The sequence below is a fragment of the Musca domestica genome, unplaced genomic scaffold (genome assembly GCF_030504385.1).
Source record: "Musca domestica strain aabys unplaced genomic scaffold, Musca_domestica.polishedcontigs.V.1.1 60, whole genome shotgun sequence".
Lineage (NCBI taxonomy): Eukaryota > Metazoa > Arthropoda > Insecta > Diptera > Muscidae > Musca > Musca domestica.
In genome coordinates, this window is record NW_026712364.1 from 2059090 (window position 1) to 2078712 (window position 19623).

General features: G+C 37.9%; 1 protein-coding gene across 1 annotated transcript in view; it reads right to left on the reverse strand.

Annotated features, from left to right (window-relative positions):
- Positions 1-18990, reverse strand: part of LOC101889187 (E3 ubiquitin-protein ligase Ubr3) — an 85169-nt gene extending 66179 nt beyond the window's left edge. Inside the window, exon 1 of the mRNA XM_005183800.4 lies at positions 16895-18990. Coding sequence (XP_005183857.3) covers positions 16895-17876 — 982 coding nt within the window. The 5' untranslated portion in view covers positions 17877-18990. The remainder of the gene's footprint in view (positions 1-16894) is intronic.
- Positions 18991-19623: the final 633 nt, after the last annotated feature.

Sequence of the window (19623 nt, forward strand, 5' to 3'; positions counted from 1 at the left end):
ATTTTTAAGGAGCAAGAAACCCAAAAGCCATTGATTTTTGGGAAAAATTCCAAAGGACTGTCATATCAATAATCGAAATTATTTAAATAGTATTTTGCCCAAGGACTCTCGATGTAATAATAGGAAACTTCTATGGAGTATTTTCTCCAAGGACCCTTAAAATAAACAACATTGATTGCCAGACTTTCATTGTCCCTTAAATTGGGGCTATACCTAAAACGGGAGCCAGATGACACATTTTTTTCAGCCAATGATTTCTAAGAAATCTAAAGCTCTTCTTAAATTGTCAATCTAATTGTCAACTAATTGTGCAAAATGTAGGTGAATAGGTCTATACAGGGTGAGCTGAAAAAATTGCAACCAACTTCAGACTGCTGTCATTCCTAAGCCAATCGTCCGACAGCTGTTAAAATTATTCCTGTGACAGCTCATTATATTGTTTACAAGCGTACAAAAGCATTTTGGTAAGAAGTTTCCAGAAAAAAAGTTATTCGTGATGGAATTCAAGGGTGATACTGTGATTTCTTTATATTTGGCTGCAGAACCACAAGTGGCTATCTTTAGAGCACTCCAGCATTTAAATGTGAATAAATCTTTTGTGGCTCGTACCATTTTGCTCGTTACCGTGATACTGGTAGCGTAGCCCGACGTCAAAGAAGTGGAGGGAAGAAAACAACAACATCAGCGCAAATGGTTCGAAAAGTAAAGAAGCGACTTGATCGAAACCCGCGTCGTCGCTGTGGCCGAAAAATGGCTCGTGAGCTGAACATATCACAATATTCCATTCGCAAATATTGAAAAATGAGCTCGGGATAAAAGCCATTGAAATTCCAAAAAGTGTAAGAACTTACACCGCAACAGAAAGAAAATAGACTCAAAAGACCCAAAAAGAGTTGCTTCGCTTGGCCGAAAGTGATGATCTGGCGAATTTGATTTTCTCCGATGAGAAAACATTCGTTGTCCAGCAGTTTGTAAACTTGCCAAAGAGGTCAGCTAAAAATGTGCACCTTCGGTTGGCCACCAGAACTTAGGTTAGGTTAAAGGACGCGCAGTTACCATATGGCAACCGCTACACTCGGAGACCTATAGGTCCATTGTGTTCATCCTAGAAGAATAGTAAGAAAAAAAATGGAAGGAGTGGTCGATAGAAGGGAGTTAAGATAAGAGATAGGGTTATAGAGTATGATCTACGGCTGAGGAATTTACCGTGTCGACTTTAGCAACTTGAATGTTCTGGCTAATTAAAGGATTAATATAGGGTCAGTGTTAGAAAAAGAAGACAGATCCTATGTGACACTAGTTCTCCCACCAGCATGTGTCTCACATTAATGAGTGCACGTGTTCGACGCTCTCGATTTCTTCTTCATCTTGACAGATCCTACAGTAGTCAATGTCGTCGCTGTCCCATTTCGAGGTCATTGCCCTCACCTTACAGTGACCCACAACAAGTTTTAGATCAGGTTTCGACAATGACAATGGCGACTTTGTTCTCTTCTCTGAGAGTGTGGGCCAGATTCTATTGGATATGGTGCAACCCATTTCGTCCAGCCATTTTTGTTGGATTCTTTTAGAGTACCACAGTGGTGGTTTAACCGCAGTGGTGGTTTAACCGAGTTATCTATTTCAATTGTAGTTGATTCGGATCCTAGCCTGGCCAATTCGTCTTCAGTCTCGTTACCTGGGATGTTATAATGACCAGGAACCCAACAGAGCTTAATGGGCAACAACCCAGTGTTTTCCAAGGCTTTCCTGCCACCATACTAGAGGACCATAGGATAGAATGGGGCGAACGATTGACTCATACATCCATTTAATGATGTGTGGTTTGAGGCTTCAGCTTTTACCTATGGAGTTCTTACAGGAATAGAGTGCGATCAAGCCTCTCTTAGCTCGTTCCTCAGTGTTCCTCTTCCAACTTAATTGGCGGTCGAGGATAGTGCCATGGTATTTGGCTTCTGTTCAATGCTCGAGTTGATGATTCTGCTACTAAGCATCGTATCAATCCAGTCTACGAGGAGTTGGGGTACCTTAAGTTTTGATTGTGAGTCATGAATGGATTCTAACGTGACGTTGTTGAAAGCTCCCTCAGAACTTAAGCGCCGGCCATGGTGAAAGTGTGGGTCGCCATAACAGCTGATGGTCGCGCTCCGCTCGTATTAATCGACCGTGGCATTAGAATAAATGCCGAATATTATCGCGAAAATATTCTGGAGGGTGCATTAAAGCCTTGGGCACGCAAACATTTTGGCGGTAGACCGTGGACATTCCAACAGGACTTAGCACCATCGCACTCAGCACGCCACCCAAGAATGGTGGCGTGCTGAGTACAAAATGAGGTTCCTCGCTTTATTTCCAGTTCACAATGGCCACCAAAATTTCCCAGGATACCAATCTACCAATCCGTTAGACTATTGTGTCTGGAGTATTTTGGAAAGCAAGATTGGCACTAAAAAATACCAAAGTGTCGATCACCTCAAGCAAGCGCTTCGCCGGGAATGGGTCAAAAAACGCAGAGCAGCATTCGGGCAGCATGTGACGGTTTCATTGGCCATTTAAAGGCCATAATTCGTGCCAAAGGTGACCAATTCGAACAAATCTAAACTTATTCTAAAATTTGATGCTATTTCTGACATTTTTTGCTTTTATTCGATAAAATTGAAAAAAAAAAATGTAAAAATTATGGCGTTTGACTTTGTTTCCCAGAAAAAAAAGAAAGGAAAATGTTTACCTTTTACATAAAAAAGTCTTTGACTTTAAAATTTACCGAGGATGATATTAGAATGATAGCAGATTTAACCATTACACAATGGATTCACTTCATTTTTTTTCTGTCCACAATTTTTTCAATGTCTTCATGTGTTAACCCCAGAGATCAACACTGATTCAAAACTAGTATCATTTAGTACCAACCAAATACCAACAGTGAACTCACTATAAAACTTTGAGATTCCAACTCTATCCCTTCACACCATATCCAATTTTTCTCTCACTTAATACAAAAATTAATACTACTTAGTTCTTTTCGTACAATTATAGCCCATGTTTCCAAACTGATCTCCATACATCATCATACTTCCAGATACCAACAGAGACCTACATATCAAATTTCGGACTCCAACTCTATCCCTCGACTAAATACTCAATTTACTACCACTTAGTACTTTTCGATGATTTTTATAAAACACGTTTCCAAAACCACCGCCAAATCTCAAACGCAGATACCATCAGTAATCTAAATATCAAATATCAGAATTTTCGCTCTAGCCCTTCAACAAATGTAGTACTAATGTATAAATATAGAATGCATTTTCATCCATATTTAAACCACAGACACCAACAGTTACATCTATACAAATTTCAGGATTTCAGCTCTATTCCTTCACCCAATACCAAATTTAGTATTTCTTAGTACCAAAACTACCACCACATCTTGACCACAGACACCAACAATGACATCTATATCAATTTTGAAGATGCCAGCCCCTTCCCTTCTCCCAACTCCAAATATAGTACCATTTCGTACAATTATAGTATACATTTCCAAAACCACCTCCACATCTTGAACACAGACACCAACAATGACATCCATATCAAATTTTAAGGATTCTATGTACAAAAATTTCTAAAACCACATACATATCTTAACAAGAGACACCAACTGTCACATCTACATCAAATTTCAGAATTTCAGCTCCATACCTTTTCCCAAAACCAAACTTAGTACTATTTAGTTATTTTCGTTCAATTATAATGCACATTCCCAAAAAACCCAGTCTACATATGAACAGCAATGCTAATACCAAATTTCAGATTCCAAGCACTATCTGTTCACCCAATACCAAATTGTACAATTTAGTACTTTTCACACATTTCCAAAATGACCCCAGACACCAACAGTGACATCTATATCAATTTTAAGGATTCCAGCCCTTATCCCTTCTCCCAACTCCAAGTCTATTACCATTTCGTACAATTTTAGTACACATTTCAAAAACCACTTCCACATCTTGACCGCAGAAACCAACAGTGACAGCTATATCATTTTAGTACTATTTAGTATTTTTCGTACAATTATAATGCACATTCCCAAAACACCTCCATATGTGCAGTCTACACATGAACAGTGATCCTTATAACAAATTTCAGATTCCAAGCACCCAATACCAAATTGTACTATTTAGTACTTTTCGTGCACTTGTAGTACATATTTCCAAAACCACATCTTTATCACAAACCTATCACCAACAGGGACTCCAATTCAAAATTTCAGCTTCATCCATTCAAATTTAATATCACTTAGTGCAGATCGAACACTTGGTACACATTTTCTCCTTCATTTATCGAACATACTTTCCCACCTTGATTCTCATACCAAATTTCAAGTGTTTACCTATATCCGTTCACACAATACCAAATGGAACCAGTTGAAAACTTTTCGTAACCTTAAGGTTCGATTTTCCAAAAATCCTTTGGTACATCTATTCTGCGCTCCATCAGTGACTCTCTTGACTAATTCAGAATTCCAGCTCATTGAGTTTGTCGAATACGAAGTATAATTTTTTTTGTACATTTTAGGGTACGAAACCTTTTAGTACGAATTTCCAAAATCTAAAAGCATCTCTCTGGAAAGAGATCGAGTACCTCTAAGGCGAAATCAAACCACAAACTTGTGGCAGGAATAATCGAAGGTCACTGTAACATTGGGGAAGGGCTAGCCAATCACTACCAATACAAAAGCTTGCAAATTGTGTATGTTTCACAGACTTGAACACCGAGAGAATAACTCTCTCTCTCTCTCTCTCTTGTTAAACATTGTGGGAGTTAATTCTAGGCGAAATAGAAAATCATGAAATCAACTTCATTGAAAACTTAGTAGGTCATCGAGTGTTGTAGTAGTTCTCACTATTCATCCTTCAACATAAATTAACTTTTAAGCAAGTTTTTCCATCCTTGTATGAATCCTTGATTTTTTGGAATATTCTTTTTCCAAGACTTAATATCGTGTTTTTTGTAATAGTTTTTTTCGTTGAGAATCAAAGCATTAGCCATAGTTTTCAAAAAAAAAATTAAATTTTTCTTAATAAGTCACGAGTTTTTATTTATTAACATTGTACATATTTATAAACATTTCTCTCCGTCACCTTTAACAATTGCCTAGATTATGATTCATTGATTTATGACAAATTATTTTCAACATCTAATTGCTAAGCCATAGAGAATTGTGAATATTATTTTATGTGTCGTCGTCGTCGTCGCTGTCGTCAAGCCATATCGTCGTATTGGGTTTCAAGTGTCATCTATAACCTGTTTATTATTATTATTATATCTTATCATGGAAAATATTTGCAGTTTGCAGAATTTCAGAATCTAAAGTTCATAAAATACAACACACAAAATTATGTCATATTTCCAAATCTAAAATTGACGTTTTAGTGACGTCAGCTGATTTCACGGCATCAAAAAAAAAAGGGGATTGACTTGGGAAGTGCAATAACAGGCAGTAAAATAAGTATAGAAAAACAAATTTGTTACTCGTTGAAAAAATGAATGATGCGTTCATTTAGGGGGTGTATAGAAAAATATAACCATTTTTAGAGGTTGGAATGAAAGAGGGTCGCGTTTAGGTCAGGAAATTTGAAGATCTTTGGATGCTTACTTTTTTTCTATGAGCGTTTTGTTTTTCAAAATCTTTAACCCTATGTGTGGGAGATACCAGAAGAAATGATCCGATCTCTACCATCATTAAAACAGATCTTGTGTTGATGGAAATATTGAGATGTACCAAGTTCGAATGGAATTGGATGTTAATTTCACGTTTTATGAGCTTCATAGTTATTCAAATTTTTGACCCTCTGTGGGGGAGGTACCAGAAGGAGTGGACCAATATGTCCCATCCTCACAGCAGATCTTGTGCTAGTAGAACTGATGGGATGTGTGATATATGAAGAGAACCGGATGTATATATCGGATTTTACAATAATTTTGGTTATTCAAAATTTTGACCCTTTGTGGGGGGAGGTACCAGAATAAATGAGCTTCATGGATATTCAAAATTTTGAACCCTTGTGGGGAAGGTACCAGAAGGACTGGGTCGATATATCCCATATTCACAGCATATCTTGTGTTAGTAGATATAAAGAGATGCGTGGAATATAAAGAGAACCGCATGCGTATATCGGATTTTACAATCGTTTTGGTTATTCAAAACTTTAACCCTTTGTGGGGGAGGTACCAGAAGAAATGGTCCGATCCCTAACATATTTATAACAGATCTTGTGTTGATGGAAATATTGAGATGTAGCAAATCTGAATGGAATCGGATGTTAATTTCTGGTTTTATGAGCTTCATGGATCTTCAAAATTTTAAACCCTTGTGGGGAAGGGGTACCAGAAGGAGTGGTCCGATATATCCCATCTTCGCAGCAGATCTTGTGTTAGTAGATATGATGAGATGTGTGTAATATAAAAAGAACCGGATGCCTATTTCGGATTTTATAATCGTTTTGGTTATTCAAAACTTTGTCTCTTTGTGGGGGAGGTACCAGAAGAAATGATCCGATCTCTACCATTTTTAAAACAGGTCTTGTGTTGATGGAAATATTGAGATGTACAAAGACTGAATGGAATCGGATGTTAATTTCGGGTTTTATGAGCTTCATGGATATTCACAATTTTGAACCCTTGTGAGGGAGGTACCAGAAGAAATGATCCGATCTCTACCATCATTAAAACAGGTCTTGTGTTGATGGAAATATTGAGATGTAGCAAGTCTGAATATAATCGAATTTTAATTTTCCGTTTTATGAGCTTCATCGATATTAAAAATGTTGACCCTTTGTGGGGGAGGGGTACCAGAAGGAGTGGTCCGACATATCCCATCTTCGCTGCATATCTTGTGTTAGTAGATATAAAGATATGCGTGGAATATAAAGAGAACCGGATGCGTATATCGGATTTTACAATCGTTTTGGTTATTCAAAACTTTGACCCTTTGTGGAGGGAGGTACCAGAAGAAATGATTCGATCTCTACCATCTTTAAAACAGGTCTTGTATTGCTGGAAATATTGAGATGTACAAAGACTGATGTTAATTTCGGGTTTTATGAGCTTCATGGATATTCAAAATTTTAAACCCTTGCGGGGAAGGTACCAGAACGAGTAGACCGATATAATCCATCTCCATCCCAGACCTTGGGTTAATAAAAATATTGTAATGTGTGTAATTTGAGGACATTCGGACTCTTACATCACATTTTATTAGAGTTATAATTATTCAAATTTTTTACCCTTTGTGGGGGAGTTAGTTGAAGGAGTGGACCGATATTGTCCATTTTCGCACCTGACCTAACACTGGTGCAAATATTTAGATTTGCAAAGTTGGAGCAAAATCGGATAGTCCTTTCTTTCTCTGTGCAGTAAAATATTTTCTTTGTTAATTTCAAGCTTTTGTGGGGAAGGCACCAGGTTTGGACCAAATCGGATACTTCCTTCGACTTCCAGGCAGACGGACGGACGTACGGACACCTCTAGATCAACTCGAAATGTCCTGAAACGGATTTGGTCCAAAGAGACCTAGGGTCTAATCCGTTATTTCGATGAGGCACGTTTTGGCCTATCAGATGATATGTACCCTCTCCTCGCCATATGGCTGAGGATATAATTACCATTTCGATAGCTGCAGAACTGGTGCAAATATTTAGATTTGCAAAGTTAGAGCAAAATCGGATAGTCCTTTCTTTCTCTGTGCAGTAAAATATTTTCTTTGAAAATTTCGAGCTTTTGTGGGGAAGGTACCAGGACGAACGGACACCTCTAGATCGACTCGAAATGCCCTGAAACGGATTTGGTCCAAAGAGACCTAGGGTCTAAACCGTTATTTCGATGAGGCTCGTTTTGGCCTATCAAATGATATATACCCTTCCTCACCATATGGGTGAGGGTATAATTACTATTTGGAAAATTGCAGATTTTGTGTTATTATAAAATCTTTGAATAATTAAGAAAAATATTTAGCGAATTTCATTGCAATCTACTATGGGGTTTCTAAACCCCAACCATTTCACCATACCACAGACCCATCTTTCTTTCGAAAACACCCATACATTTTGTTCTGCTTCATATTTGCAACTTAAAAATAAATTAAAATCTGTTACATTTTTGAATACGGAAATTCTTTGTGCCATAGTCATCATCTGGAAAGACGCAACGCAATGACGTTGAGTGCATGCACTTTTGGTACGACTTTTGGCGGACAGACAGTGACGTGTTTGCATCGAGAAATGATTGATATCAATTATTGTTTCATTGCTGCTGCTGACTGACGCTGGCGCTGCACTTTTCTCCACTCTTACTCTTCGTTTCGTAGTCTTCGCCGTCGTCGTATCGTTTTGATGGTCAATAAACTTTTGATGCATTCAAACAAAACAGAAAAAGAAGAAGAAGAGGAAAAAAAATAGCAGCACACAAAAACAGCGCAAGATTAATAATAAACCGACATCATCAGCTGGTCGCAGCCTGACTGGAGAGGATGACTGTGACTGGCTACTACAGATGCAAGAAAACTTTGTACAAAAAGAAAATCACACACACACACACACGCAAAGAAACTTTAATCCACAAATCAAACAAACCTTTGCTGTGGGTTATTGTTGCTCAATGTCGTTTGGAATTTGTCGGCATAAAAGCCAAAAGATAAAGTGTTATTATTTCTCCGGTTTTTTTTTCTCCCCCCTTTTCCCCTATTTTCTATTATCAGTGAGGATGAAAAGAAGTTGCATTACACAATGCCGACATTATTTGAATGGAGTTCTATTCTTTTCAACCATTGGGAAAAAAATAAGTTGTTTTGAAAGGAACTTTATCAACGAATGAATATTGTGTCCTCTTGTAGGATATTCTTCAAATATTCATTATTATATCCTCCCACCCTAGTATGGAGGGTATATTAAGTTTGGCATTCCGTGTATAACATTTCGAAATATAAATTTTAGACCCCACAAAGTGTATATACATATATATTCTTGAGCAGCATAAAATTCTGTGAAGATAGCGAAGTACGTCTGTGGAAATCATTCTAGGTTCCGAACGAAACGAAGGAGGTTGATAGAATTGTACTCAGATGTGTGGTTAGGTCTGCAGGACTCTTGATATTAAAGAAGGGCTATGTAGATCTTGTGTTAAAATCGGAGAACCGGATGCTTATTTCGGATTTTATATTCGTTTGGATATTCAAAACTTTAACCCTCTGTGGGGGAGGTACTAGAGGAATTGGTCCGACCTCTACCATCTTTATAACAGATCTTGTGTTGATGGAAATATTGAGATGTGCCAAGTCTGAATGGAATCGGATGTAAATTTCTCGTTTTATGAGCTTCATGGATATTCAAAATTGTGACACTTTGTGGGGGAGGTACCAGAAGGAGTGGACCGATATATTCCATCTTCACAGCAGATATTGTTTTAGTAGAAATAATGAGATGTGTGAAATATGAAGAGAACCGGATACTTATTTCGAATTTTATAATCGTTTTGGTTATTCAAAGCTTTAACCCTCTCTGGGGGAGGTACTAGAAGAATTTGTCCGCACTCTAGCATCTTTATAACAGATCTTGTGTTGATGGAAATATTGAAATGTGCCAAGTCTGTATGGAATCGGATGTAAATTTCTCGTTTTATGAGCTTCATGGATATTCAAAATAGTGACACTTTGTGGGGGAGGTACCAGAAGGAGTGGACCGATATATTCCATCTTCACAGCAGATATTGTTTTAGTAGAAATAATGGGATGTGTGAAATATGAAGAGAACCGGATGCTTATTTCGTATTTTACATTCGTTTTGGTTATTCAAAACTTTAACCCTCTGTGGGGAGGTACCAGAAGAATTGGTCCGACCTCTACCACCTTCAAAATAGATCTTGTGTTGATGGAAATATTGAGATGTGCCAAGTCTGAATGGAATCGGATGTAAATCTCTCGTTTTATGAGCTTAATGGATATTAAAAATTGTGACCCTTTGTGGGGGAGGTACCAGAGGGAGGGGACCGATATATTCCATCTTCACAGCAGATATTGTTTTAGTAGAAATAATGAGATGTGTGAAATATGAAGAGAACCGGATACTTATTTCGAATTTTATAATCGTTTTGGTTATTTAAAGCTTTAACCCTCTGTGGGGGAGGTACTAGAAGAATTGGTCCGATCTCTAGCATCTTTATAACAGATCTTGTGTTAATGGACCCCTATAACTGTACCGACAGATTTAGAGTTATTTAAGTGTTTCAGTCATAATTTCAACCCGAATTTAGTATAAATTGTAAGCATGTGTTCCCATTATGTAAGAAACATCCTTGCATAGGGCTGTCAATATAGGTCTAAGTTTTGGCCTAGTCCCAATATAACTTTACCTCCAGATATTCGGTATTTGGATGATTTGTGTCACACTTTCCACTGGAGATGTTTGGAATTTGAAATTCGATTCTATGACAATAAATTACTTATGGAGGTCGACGTCTTCGTATAGCCCCCATATAACTGTACCTTCAGATATTCGGTATTTTGATGATTTGTGTCACACTTTTCACTGGAGATGTTTGGAATTTGAAATTCAAAGTTCCCAATGGGTAGAACATCCTATGATAGAAAATTGTTCATACAGGTCCACGTCTTCGTATAGCACCCATATAACGGTACCCCCTATTTTCGGCATTTCACCGGAATTGTATCAAATTTCGTATTTGAAGTTCATAATGGGTACTACTGCCTATGATGACAGAAAACTGCATATACAGGTTGAGAGGAAAAAAATGCAACGCAACTTCTAAGCCATTCGTCCGACAGCTGTTAAAATTATTCCAGTGACAGCTCATTATATTGTTTACAAGCGTACAAAAAAAAAAGCATTATGCTGAGAATTTTCCAGAAGAAAAGTTATTCGTGATGGAAATCAGGCGTGATAGTGTGATTTCTTTATATTTGGCTGGAAAACCACAAGTGGCTATCGTTAGAGCACTCCAGCATTTAAATGTGAATGTGACCTTTTGTGTCTCGTACCATCGCTCGTTGCCAATATACTGATAGCGTACCCCGACATCAAGACAGTGGACGGAAGAAAACAGCGACATCAGCAGAAATGGTGTGAAAAGTAAAAAAGCGACTTGATCGAAACCCGCGTCGCAGTGGCCGAAAAATGGCTCGTGTGCTGAACATATCGCGACGTCAAGGAAGTGGGCGGAAGAAAACGGCCACATCAGCAGAAATGGTTCGAAAAGTAAAAAAGCTAGTTGATCGAAACCCGCGTCGCAGCTCGGGGTTAAGCCTTTGAAATTCCAAAAAGTGCAAGTACCGCAAGAGAAAGAAAATAGACTGAAAAGAGCTAAAGAATTGATTCGCTTGGCCGAAAGTGGTGAACTGCCAAATTTGGTTTTTCTCCGATGAGAAATCATTCGTTGTCCAGCAGTTTGTAAACAAACAAAATGATCATGTTTACTTGCCAAAGAGGTCAGCTGAAAATGTGCACCTTCGGTTGGCCACCAGAAGTCAAGCGCCGGCCGTGATGATGGTGTGGACTGCCATAACAGTCGATGGTAGCTCTCCGCTCGTATTAATCCAGAATAAATGGCATCAAAATATTATCGCGAAAATATTCTGGAGGGTGTATTAAAGCCTTGGGCACGCAAACATTTTGGCCGCAGACCTTGGAAGTTCCAACAGGACTCAGCACCAACGCACTCAGCACGGCCCACCCAATAATGGTTACAAAATGAGGTTCCTCGCTTCATTTCCAGCGCACAATGGCCACCACCAAAATCTGTGGATACCAATCCTTTGGACTATTGTGTCTGGAGTATTTTGGAAAACAAGGTTGGCGCTAAAAAAAAGACCAAAGTGTCGATCACCACAAGCAAGCGCTTCGCCGGGAATGGGCCAAGGTACCGCAGAACAACATTCGGGCAGCGTGTAACGGTTTCATTGGCCGTTTGAAGGCCATAATTCGTGCCAAAGGTAACCAATTCGAACAAATCTGGACTTATTCTAAAATTTGATAGTATTTGCGACATTTTTATACCCTCCACCACAGTATGGAGGGTATATTAAGTTTGTCATTCCGAAATACACACTTAAGACCCCACAGAGTATATATATTCTTGATCAGCATAAAATTCTATGTCGATTTAACGATGTCGGTCCGTCTATCCGTCTGTGGAAATCACTCTAGCTTCCGAACGAATTGATGTAGATTAATAAAATTTTACTCAAATGTATGTTATGGCTGCAGGACTTTTGCTATTGAAAATGGGCCATGTAGGTTCACGACTTCGTATAGCCCCCATATAACGGTACCTGCCGATATTCGATATTTTGATGATTTTAGCGACACTATTTACCGGAATTGTTTCTAAATTGGTATTTGAAGTTCGTAGTGGATACTACAGCCTAAGACAGAAAATGGGCCGTGCAGGTCCACGTCTTCCCCCATATAAGGGTACCTCCCGACATTGGGTATTGTGATGATTTTAGAGACATTATTTACGGGAATTATTTCAAATTTTGTATTTAAAGTTCGTAATGGCTAATACAGCCTATGGCAGAAAATTGTCTGTGCAGGTCCACGTTTTATAACCTCCATGGTACCTCCCTATATTCGGTAATTTGATGACTTTAGCTACATTATGAACAGATTTTTTGTCAAGTTTCGCATTTCAATATTGTAATTGCTTATGATAAAAAGTTGCCTATGCAGGTCCACGTCGTCATATAGACCGTAATGTAACGGAAACAGTCGGTATTTTTAAGATTTTAACAGAATTTTTAACGGACTTTATTTTTTTGGAAATTGCAAAATAATGGTGGAGGGTATTCAAAGTTGTTTTTCAAATATCTTATTGAGAGCTTTAACTTGAGCTACAACTCAATAGAACAGTGATTTTAGTCCAGGACATTTTTTCTTTGAAAATGAGTAAGCAGCGGCTGCTGCGTTATCGGGCCATTTTGAAAGAATTTTTGTTCACAAAAATTGAGAGAAGAATATTGATAAGATTTTGTTGAAACAGTTAATTTCTTTTCATGTCGCACAGTGTGATCGACAACTCATTCATATTTGTAAAAGAACGCACATTATTAGACCAACCCTCGTATGCAATTTTGCTATTTTCATAAATAATAGTGTTTAATTTCATTACAAATTCTCTTTCCTAAAAGGTCATTGACAATTAAATTAAAACGATAGTGTAATAATTATTAAAGTTTTTTTTTCTCCGCAAGCAGCTGACGTCATCATGGCCAAGTGAAATTTGCAGCAAGTGCAGCACAATTTTATTAGCTGAGGTAATTAAATTGCAGTAGGTCCTCAACTATTTTTGTTGCCCGCAGCAAATGAAAAACAAAAAAAGCGAAATGTGTAAAATTGAAACTATTATCAATATTTTTCGCTATTTTTTTTTTGTTTTGCATTTCATTTGTTTTCGTTTATTATCACTTGTTTTGCGTCTACCCAAACACACACTCACACAGGCAGGCACAAACACACTGATTCGTAATCATCAAACAAAAAACAGCTGCTTTTTTAGGCTTAGAAATTATGGCCAAATGCCAAGTGCAAAACAACAACAGCAAAGAGCAACTGTAAAAAAAAAACAATGTTTTTCATTGATAAACTAGAAATATTTATGTGGTTTATAGCTACGGCGTTTTTTTAGGAATGCTATTGCATTTATCGTTTCATTTTTTTTCTTTGCAAATGCGAAATTATCGCTATGCCGCAAATGCAACAAAGTCGGCGGCGAATGTACTTGGAAAGCCAAAGCAGAGGCCGGCCACCAATTGAAATGTGTGTACGCGTCGTCATCTTCTGCTGTTTCATGTTTAACAAACAAACAGTGCAATTAGTGGCAGCAAACAAAAGATGACAAGATCTTCGAATTTTTTGTTTTGGGATCCAAAATATTCGAAATCCAATTATTCGACCGTGGAAAGCCAAAATTAACCGATTGTCCGCTTCTTAAATGAAAAATCGTATGTTAATTCCAGTATAAGCCAGGAAACTGACAGATTTGGGCTAAAGTTGAAGAAACATTCTCGCATTCAAGTCCCATTAACCCATTCATGGCAGTTTCTATCGGCTTCAGCGCGACACAGAGCAGTATCCTGCTCTTTTCAATGACATTATAATGAAAAGGAACCCAATAATAGCATATATATAAACTCCTTTCAGAATTTTGAAATTTTTTATAGATAGCTTCTGTTTAACACTACACTCTAGCCTACCTTTGCAAAATTAAGACGGGAGTACACGTTATGGACTTTAGGACGCTTCATAGAATTCTTAAACTAAAAAAACAAGTTAAAAAGCAGTAAGTTTGGCCAGGCCGAACTTTGAATACCCTCCACCATTTGGAACGAATTTTGAAATAAAATCATTAAAAAAAATTCTGTTAAAATTTTAAAAATACCGAAAAATAGCCGTTATATTAGGGCCTCTACGACGTGCACCTACATAGGCATTGTTTGTCACAAGCCATTACCATATTCAAATTAGAAACTTGAAATAAACCGTCAATAATGTAGCCAAAATCATTAGAATACCGTACATAGGGAGGTACCGTTATATAGGAGCTATACGAAGACCTGGACCTGCATAGACAATTTTCCGCCATAGGCTGTAGCTTCTATTACGAATTTCAAATACGACATCTCAAACACTTTCGGTGAATATTGTACCTAAAATCGTCAAAATACCGAATATAAGGAGGTACTGATATATGGGGCCTATACGAAGACCTGAACCATCATAGGCAATTTTCTGTCACAGACTGTAATTCGCATTACGAACTCCAAATTTGTAATTTGAAACTACTACGGTGAATAATGACGCTAAAATCATCAAAATACCGAATGTGGGGGATATACGAAGACGTGGACCTACTTCACCCATTTTCAATACCAAAAGTCCTGCAGACATAATACATATTTGAGTAAAATTTAATCAATCTACTTCATTTCGTTCGGAAGCTAGAGTGATTTCCACATACGGACAGAGGGACGGACATTGATAAATCGACATAGAATTTTATGCTGATCAAGAATATAAATACTTAGTGGGGTCTAAAATGTATATTTCGAGGTGTTACAAACGGAATGACAAACACAATATACCCTCCATAGTATGGTGGAGGGTTTAAAATAAAAAGAAAAGACAATAAAGGTTGTTATTGTTGTTGCAGCAACTCATACTGCCGTGTTCGATCTGACTCTTCTCAATCGGGTGCCGCCTCTGAGTCCAACTTGTACGATTTGGGTCCACAACGAGACTTTAGTTAAGTGAGTAGGTTTGGCTGCAGCGTGTCATGTGGTCCTGTGCCACAAGCTGGTCAGATGTTGATCCCGGGCCCAATAGGAATCTGGATCTTAGTTGAGCCGAAACTACTTGGGTTTGTCGGGACAGCTTTTGATCTTCAGCTGAGATGGGAGGGGGTGGTCTATGGTGATGGTGTGGGCCGCCATAACAGCCGATGGTCGCTCTACGCTTGTATTAATCGACAGTGTTATCAGAATAAATGCCGAAAATTATCGCGAAAATATTCTGGAGGGTGTATTAAAGCCTTGGGCACTCAAACATTTTGGCCGCAGACCTTAATTCCAACAGGACTCAGCACGCGCCAACCAAGAATGGTTACAAAATGAGGTTCCTCGCGTTATTTCCTGCGTCACATTGGCCTCCAAAATCTCCGGAAAGCAAGGTTGGCACTAAAAAAGAAATACCAAATTGTCGATCACCTCAAGCAAGCGCTTCGCCTGGAATGGGCCAAAATATCGCAGAACAAAATTTGGTCAGGCCATAATTCGTGCCAAAGGTGACCAATTCGAACAAGTCTAAACTTATTCTACAATATGATGCTATTTCCGACATTTTTGCTTTCATTCAATAAAATTTAAAAAAAAAAATGTAAAAATTATTTCGTTTTTTTTATCTTACCCTGTATATGGAAGCTTTAGCTATATCTGAACCAAATTTTCCCAAAAATTGATGTACTTGCTTCTAGACTGAATTCAGTTGGATGTGCCAAAATATCACAATTAACCGAAAATTAGTTGATGATATATGGGAGCTATATCTAAATCTGATCCGATTATCACCAATTTCAATAGGGTTCGTCCTTGGGCCATTTCAATTTCAGCCCAATCGGATAATAAATGCGATCTGCATTTTTTTTTTCACAAAAATGCATGGACCGACCGACGGACAGACGGACTGACATGCATAAATCGACTCAGAAAGTGATTCTATGAAGATCCTCCATGTTACAAACAAATGCACAAAAACATAATATCCTTACCACTATGTAGTGTAGGGTATAAATATTACATTAGTTATAGACATGTCCCTTGCCTTTCAATTAAAAATTAAAGTTTGTACAGCTTTCAAAATTGTCAGCCAGCATGTAGATCGATTTCTGGATCTACTTTATGCGTTATTAATCTGCAAGAATACTAACGATTTTCTATGGAATATAAAGAATAGTCTCTGTTTGGCATCTTTTTTCCCAATTTCCACAAATGTCCGCTGATTTCGATCTTCGTATTCTTCAAATTTAATTTCTTATACTCCTGTTACATGTGATTCTTATAAATCCTTAATGTGGGTTTCTTATAATTCCTTCCACAAAAACACCTAACATTTTGAATATATATGGATTTCCTCTCTATTTCGTTCAGAGATCAAATCGAATACTTCGTTCCAAGTAAGAAAAAAAGATTCAATTACAATTGGCACAAAACTTTTCTCAGCCAAAATATAGTCCAACTTCTGCTATTTAACCCCTCTTTATTCCCTACAATAGATTCTGTGTTTATTTTTTATTTTTTTATTTTAAAATTCGTATTTTATGTGTGACTTACCAATTTTAACAAACTCCCTAATGGTACGACCGCCAGCAATTAACCACCTAATCCATGAAATATTATCCGGGTTATCAATGGGTGTGCTGGGATTGAAAAACTGATCCATAATATAATCCAAATCGGGTGTTGGTCCACCACGACAACACTCGGCATTGATGAGAGCAGCAACTTCTTTGCGGGTGCGTGAACGAAATGAAGAACTATCGAAGAAGAAACTGGGCACAGCACCGCCGGCACCACTGTCACCACTATCGGCTGGGCCCAAACCAAAATCATCAACTCCACTATCGGCTGTCGAACTCAAATTTGTTGCCCTCTCCGAAGTGCTGGCCTCATCCATGTCATCATTGCTCATGGTATCATAATCACCGGCCCAGTGCATTACTTCATATTGTGGTGTTGCATTTGTGTGGCCAGATGCCGAGCCGGATGCTGCACCTGCCGATGCTGAGGTGGCAGCCGTTGCATTTGCTCCATAATTCCAAGGTACCCTTAAATTTAGAGTATGAGCCGGATTGGTGGTGGATCGATTTGGGCCACCCGCCGTTGATGTTCCCTGACCTGCCGCTTGATTTCGATTTATTCGATAATTGGGCGCATTACTGAAAATCACACTTGCTAACGTGGTCAGACGAGTATCCTGAATTTGCCTCTCCCTCGTCATTTGATTGGTGGCATTGGCTGCGGCCGCCGCCAAGGAGGTCGCCAAATTATTAACTAATGATGCAGGAGAGGTAAGATTGATAATTTCAAATTCATCCGTCTCATCTCGAGGCATTGGAGCACCATCTGTGGTAACAGTCACCTCAATGGTATCCAGCAAATCATCATCGTCGTCGAAATCTAAATCTGAGTTGGTAGCTTCGGCAGTAACTTCGATACCATCTTGATCGTTCGTGGCAGTCGTGGTGGTGTTACTGGGGGAAGTTCTTCTTGTACGATTACTATGTGCCGCCTGATTATTTTCATCCTCATCCATTTTGATGTTGTTTTACTGGATGGAGTTTAAATTTTGGCTAATTTTTCGAAGAGAGGGAGATTAGATTTGTTGTTTATTAGATATTGTTTTTGTTGTTGTTATTGTTGCACTTGCAGTTGCTGTTATTCGTGACGACGATTACGGGCAGAAATGCCGATGCTGCTCGAGTCAACGATGGCGACGTCGACGTCAACGTCGTCGTTGTTGTTATTGAAGGTGACGGACAACGTAAACGTCAGTTTGTGGCTATTGGCAGGTTTTCTTCTTTTATTTATTAGGCTTCCGACTATTTTTGTTAGTTATTTTGTTATTTCTTTATAATTTTTCTACCTTTGTAGGATTTTTTCTTGAACTAACTTTTGAGCAGAACATGAAATAAATTCGTTTATTTTCATTTAATTAATAACCCATATTGAATAATCTCAACATTGGTCAACAAAATACACTTCTAACTTTTCTCGGTTTGCCAAACTTTGCTCCTCTTTGGGGCTGCACACAACACTCACACACGCACACACCAACACCTAGCAAGATTCTTAATTGATACGATATTTGTGTTTTACGCTTTATTTCCACGTTTTGTTTCTTTTTTCCGAACGCCACGATATGCTAAATATCTCAATTTCTTAATTTATTTAAATAAATTTGGAAGAATTTTTCATTTCTTCTTCTTTTTTTTGTATTGGGTGTATTCTTCTTGTGCTTCTTTTCACTAATAATTTGGCTCATACGGCCTGGCTGTCACTTGTGTGTTGTTGGGTTGGCTGGCTCGCTCTTGGTTCTTTTGCTACTCTTTTTTTTGTTTCTTCTTCACTACTTGTATTTGTTGTTGCTGTTTGGTGTTAAAAACTTTTCATTTTTTCTTCATTAGATATTTGCTTCACATTCTTTACCACGTTTTCATTTCTTCACCGACCGTTTCCATAGATGATGACCTTTTCACGGCTTACGAGCTTTTTTTCGTTTAACGCACTCACTTAACACGCTTGTAATTTGTTGTAAAATGTTGTTAAGACTTTTTTTGCAAGAATTGTCTCAAAAATCGCATTTCATGAATTCCTCCTGAACGAACGAATGAAATGTAGGGCTATGCAGCTCGACAATTGGCAGTCAGCAGAAAAAGACCGAAATGTCAAAATTGAGGAGAGTTTGAAGTCGCTGAGTGGGTTTTTGACGGCGACATGCCGATTTACAATGGCAAAGGAGCCAAGATGTAATTTAAAAAAAAAATAATTTTAAGGATAGTTTTGAAGGTGTTAGCGGGGGTAAAAATGGGGATATTTTTAAAGAATATTTTATCATGGAATATCTGAATGACCATCGAGAACTTTTATACGTAATTTATTGAGAAATCAATGAGTTTTAAAGACATCGTTGAAGATCTATCGAAACAATAATTGAGGATTCGTTGTAATACTACCTGAGTTCAAAAATCATATGTTTTCAAGATAGATACTGATGGAATATATGAGTAAACATGATGATTTTAAAATTGAAGGACTATCCGCAGTAGAATTTATTTAAGGACTGTCTTTGAAATTAAAATACAGGGTGGGATGGAAAAATTGCAACCAACTTCAGACTGCTGTCATTTCTAAGCCACTCCTCTGACAGATGTTTAAATTATTCCAGTGACAGTTTATTATATTGTTTACAAGCATACAAAAGCATTTTGGTGAGAATTTTCCAGAAAAAAAGTTATTCGTGATGGAATTCAAGCGTGATAGTGTGATTTCTTTATATTTGG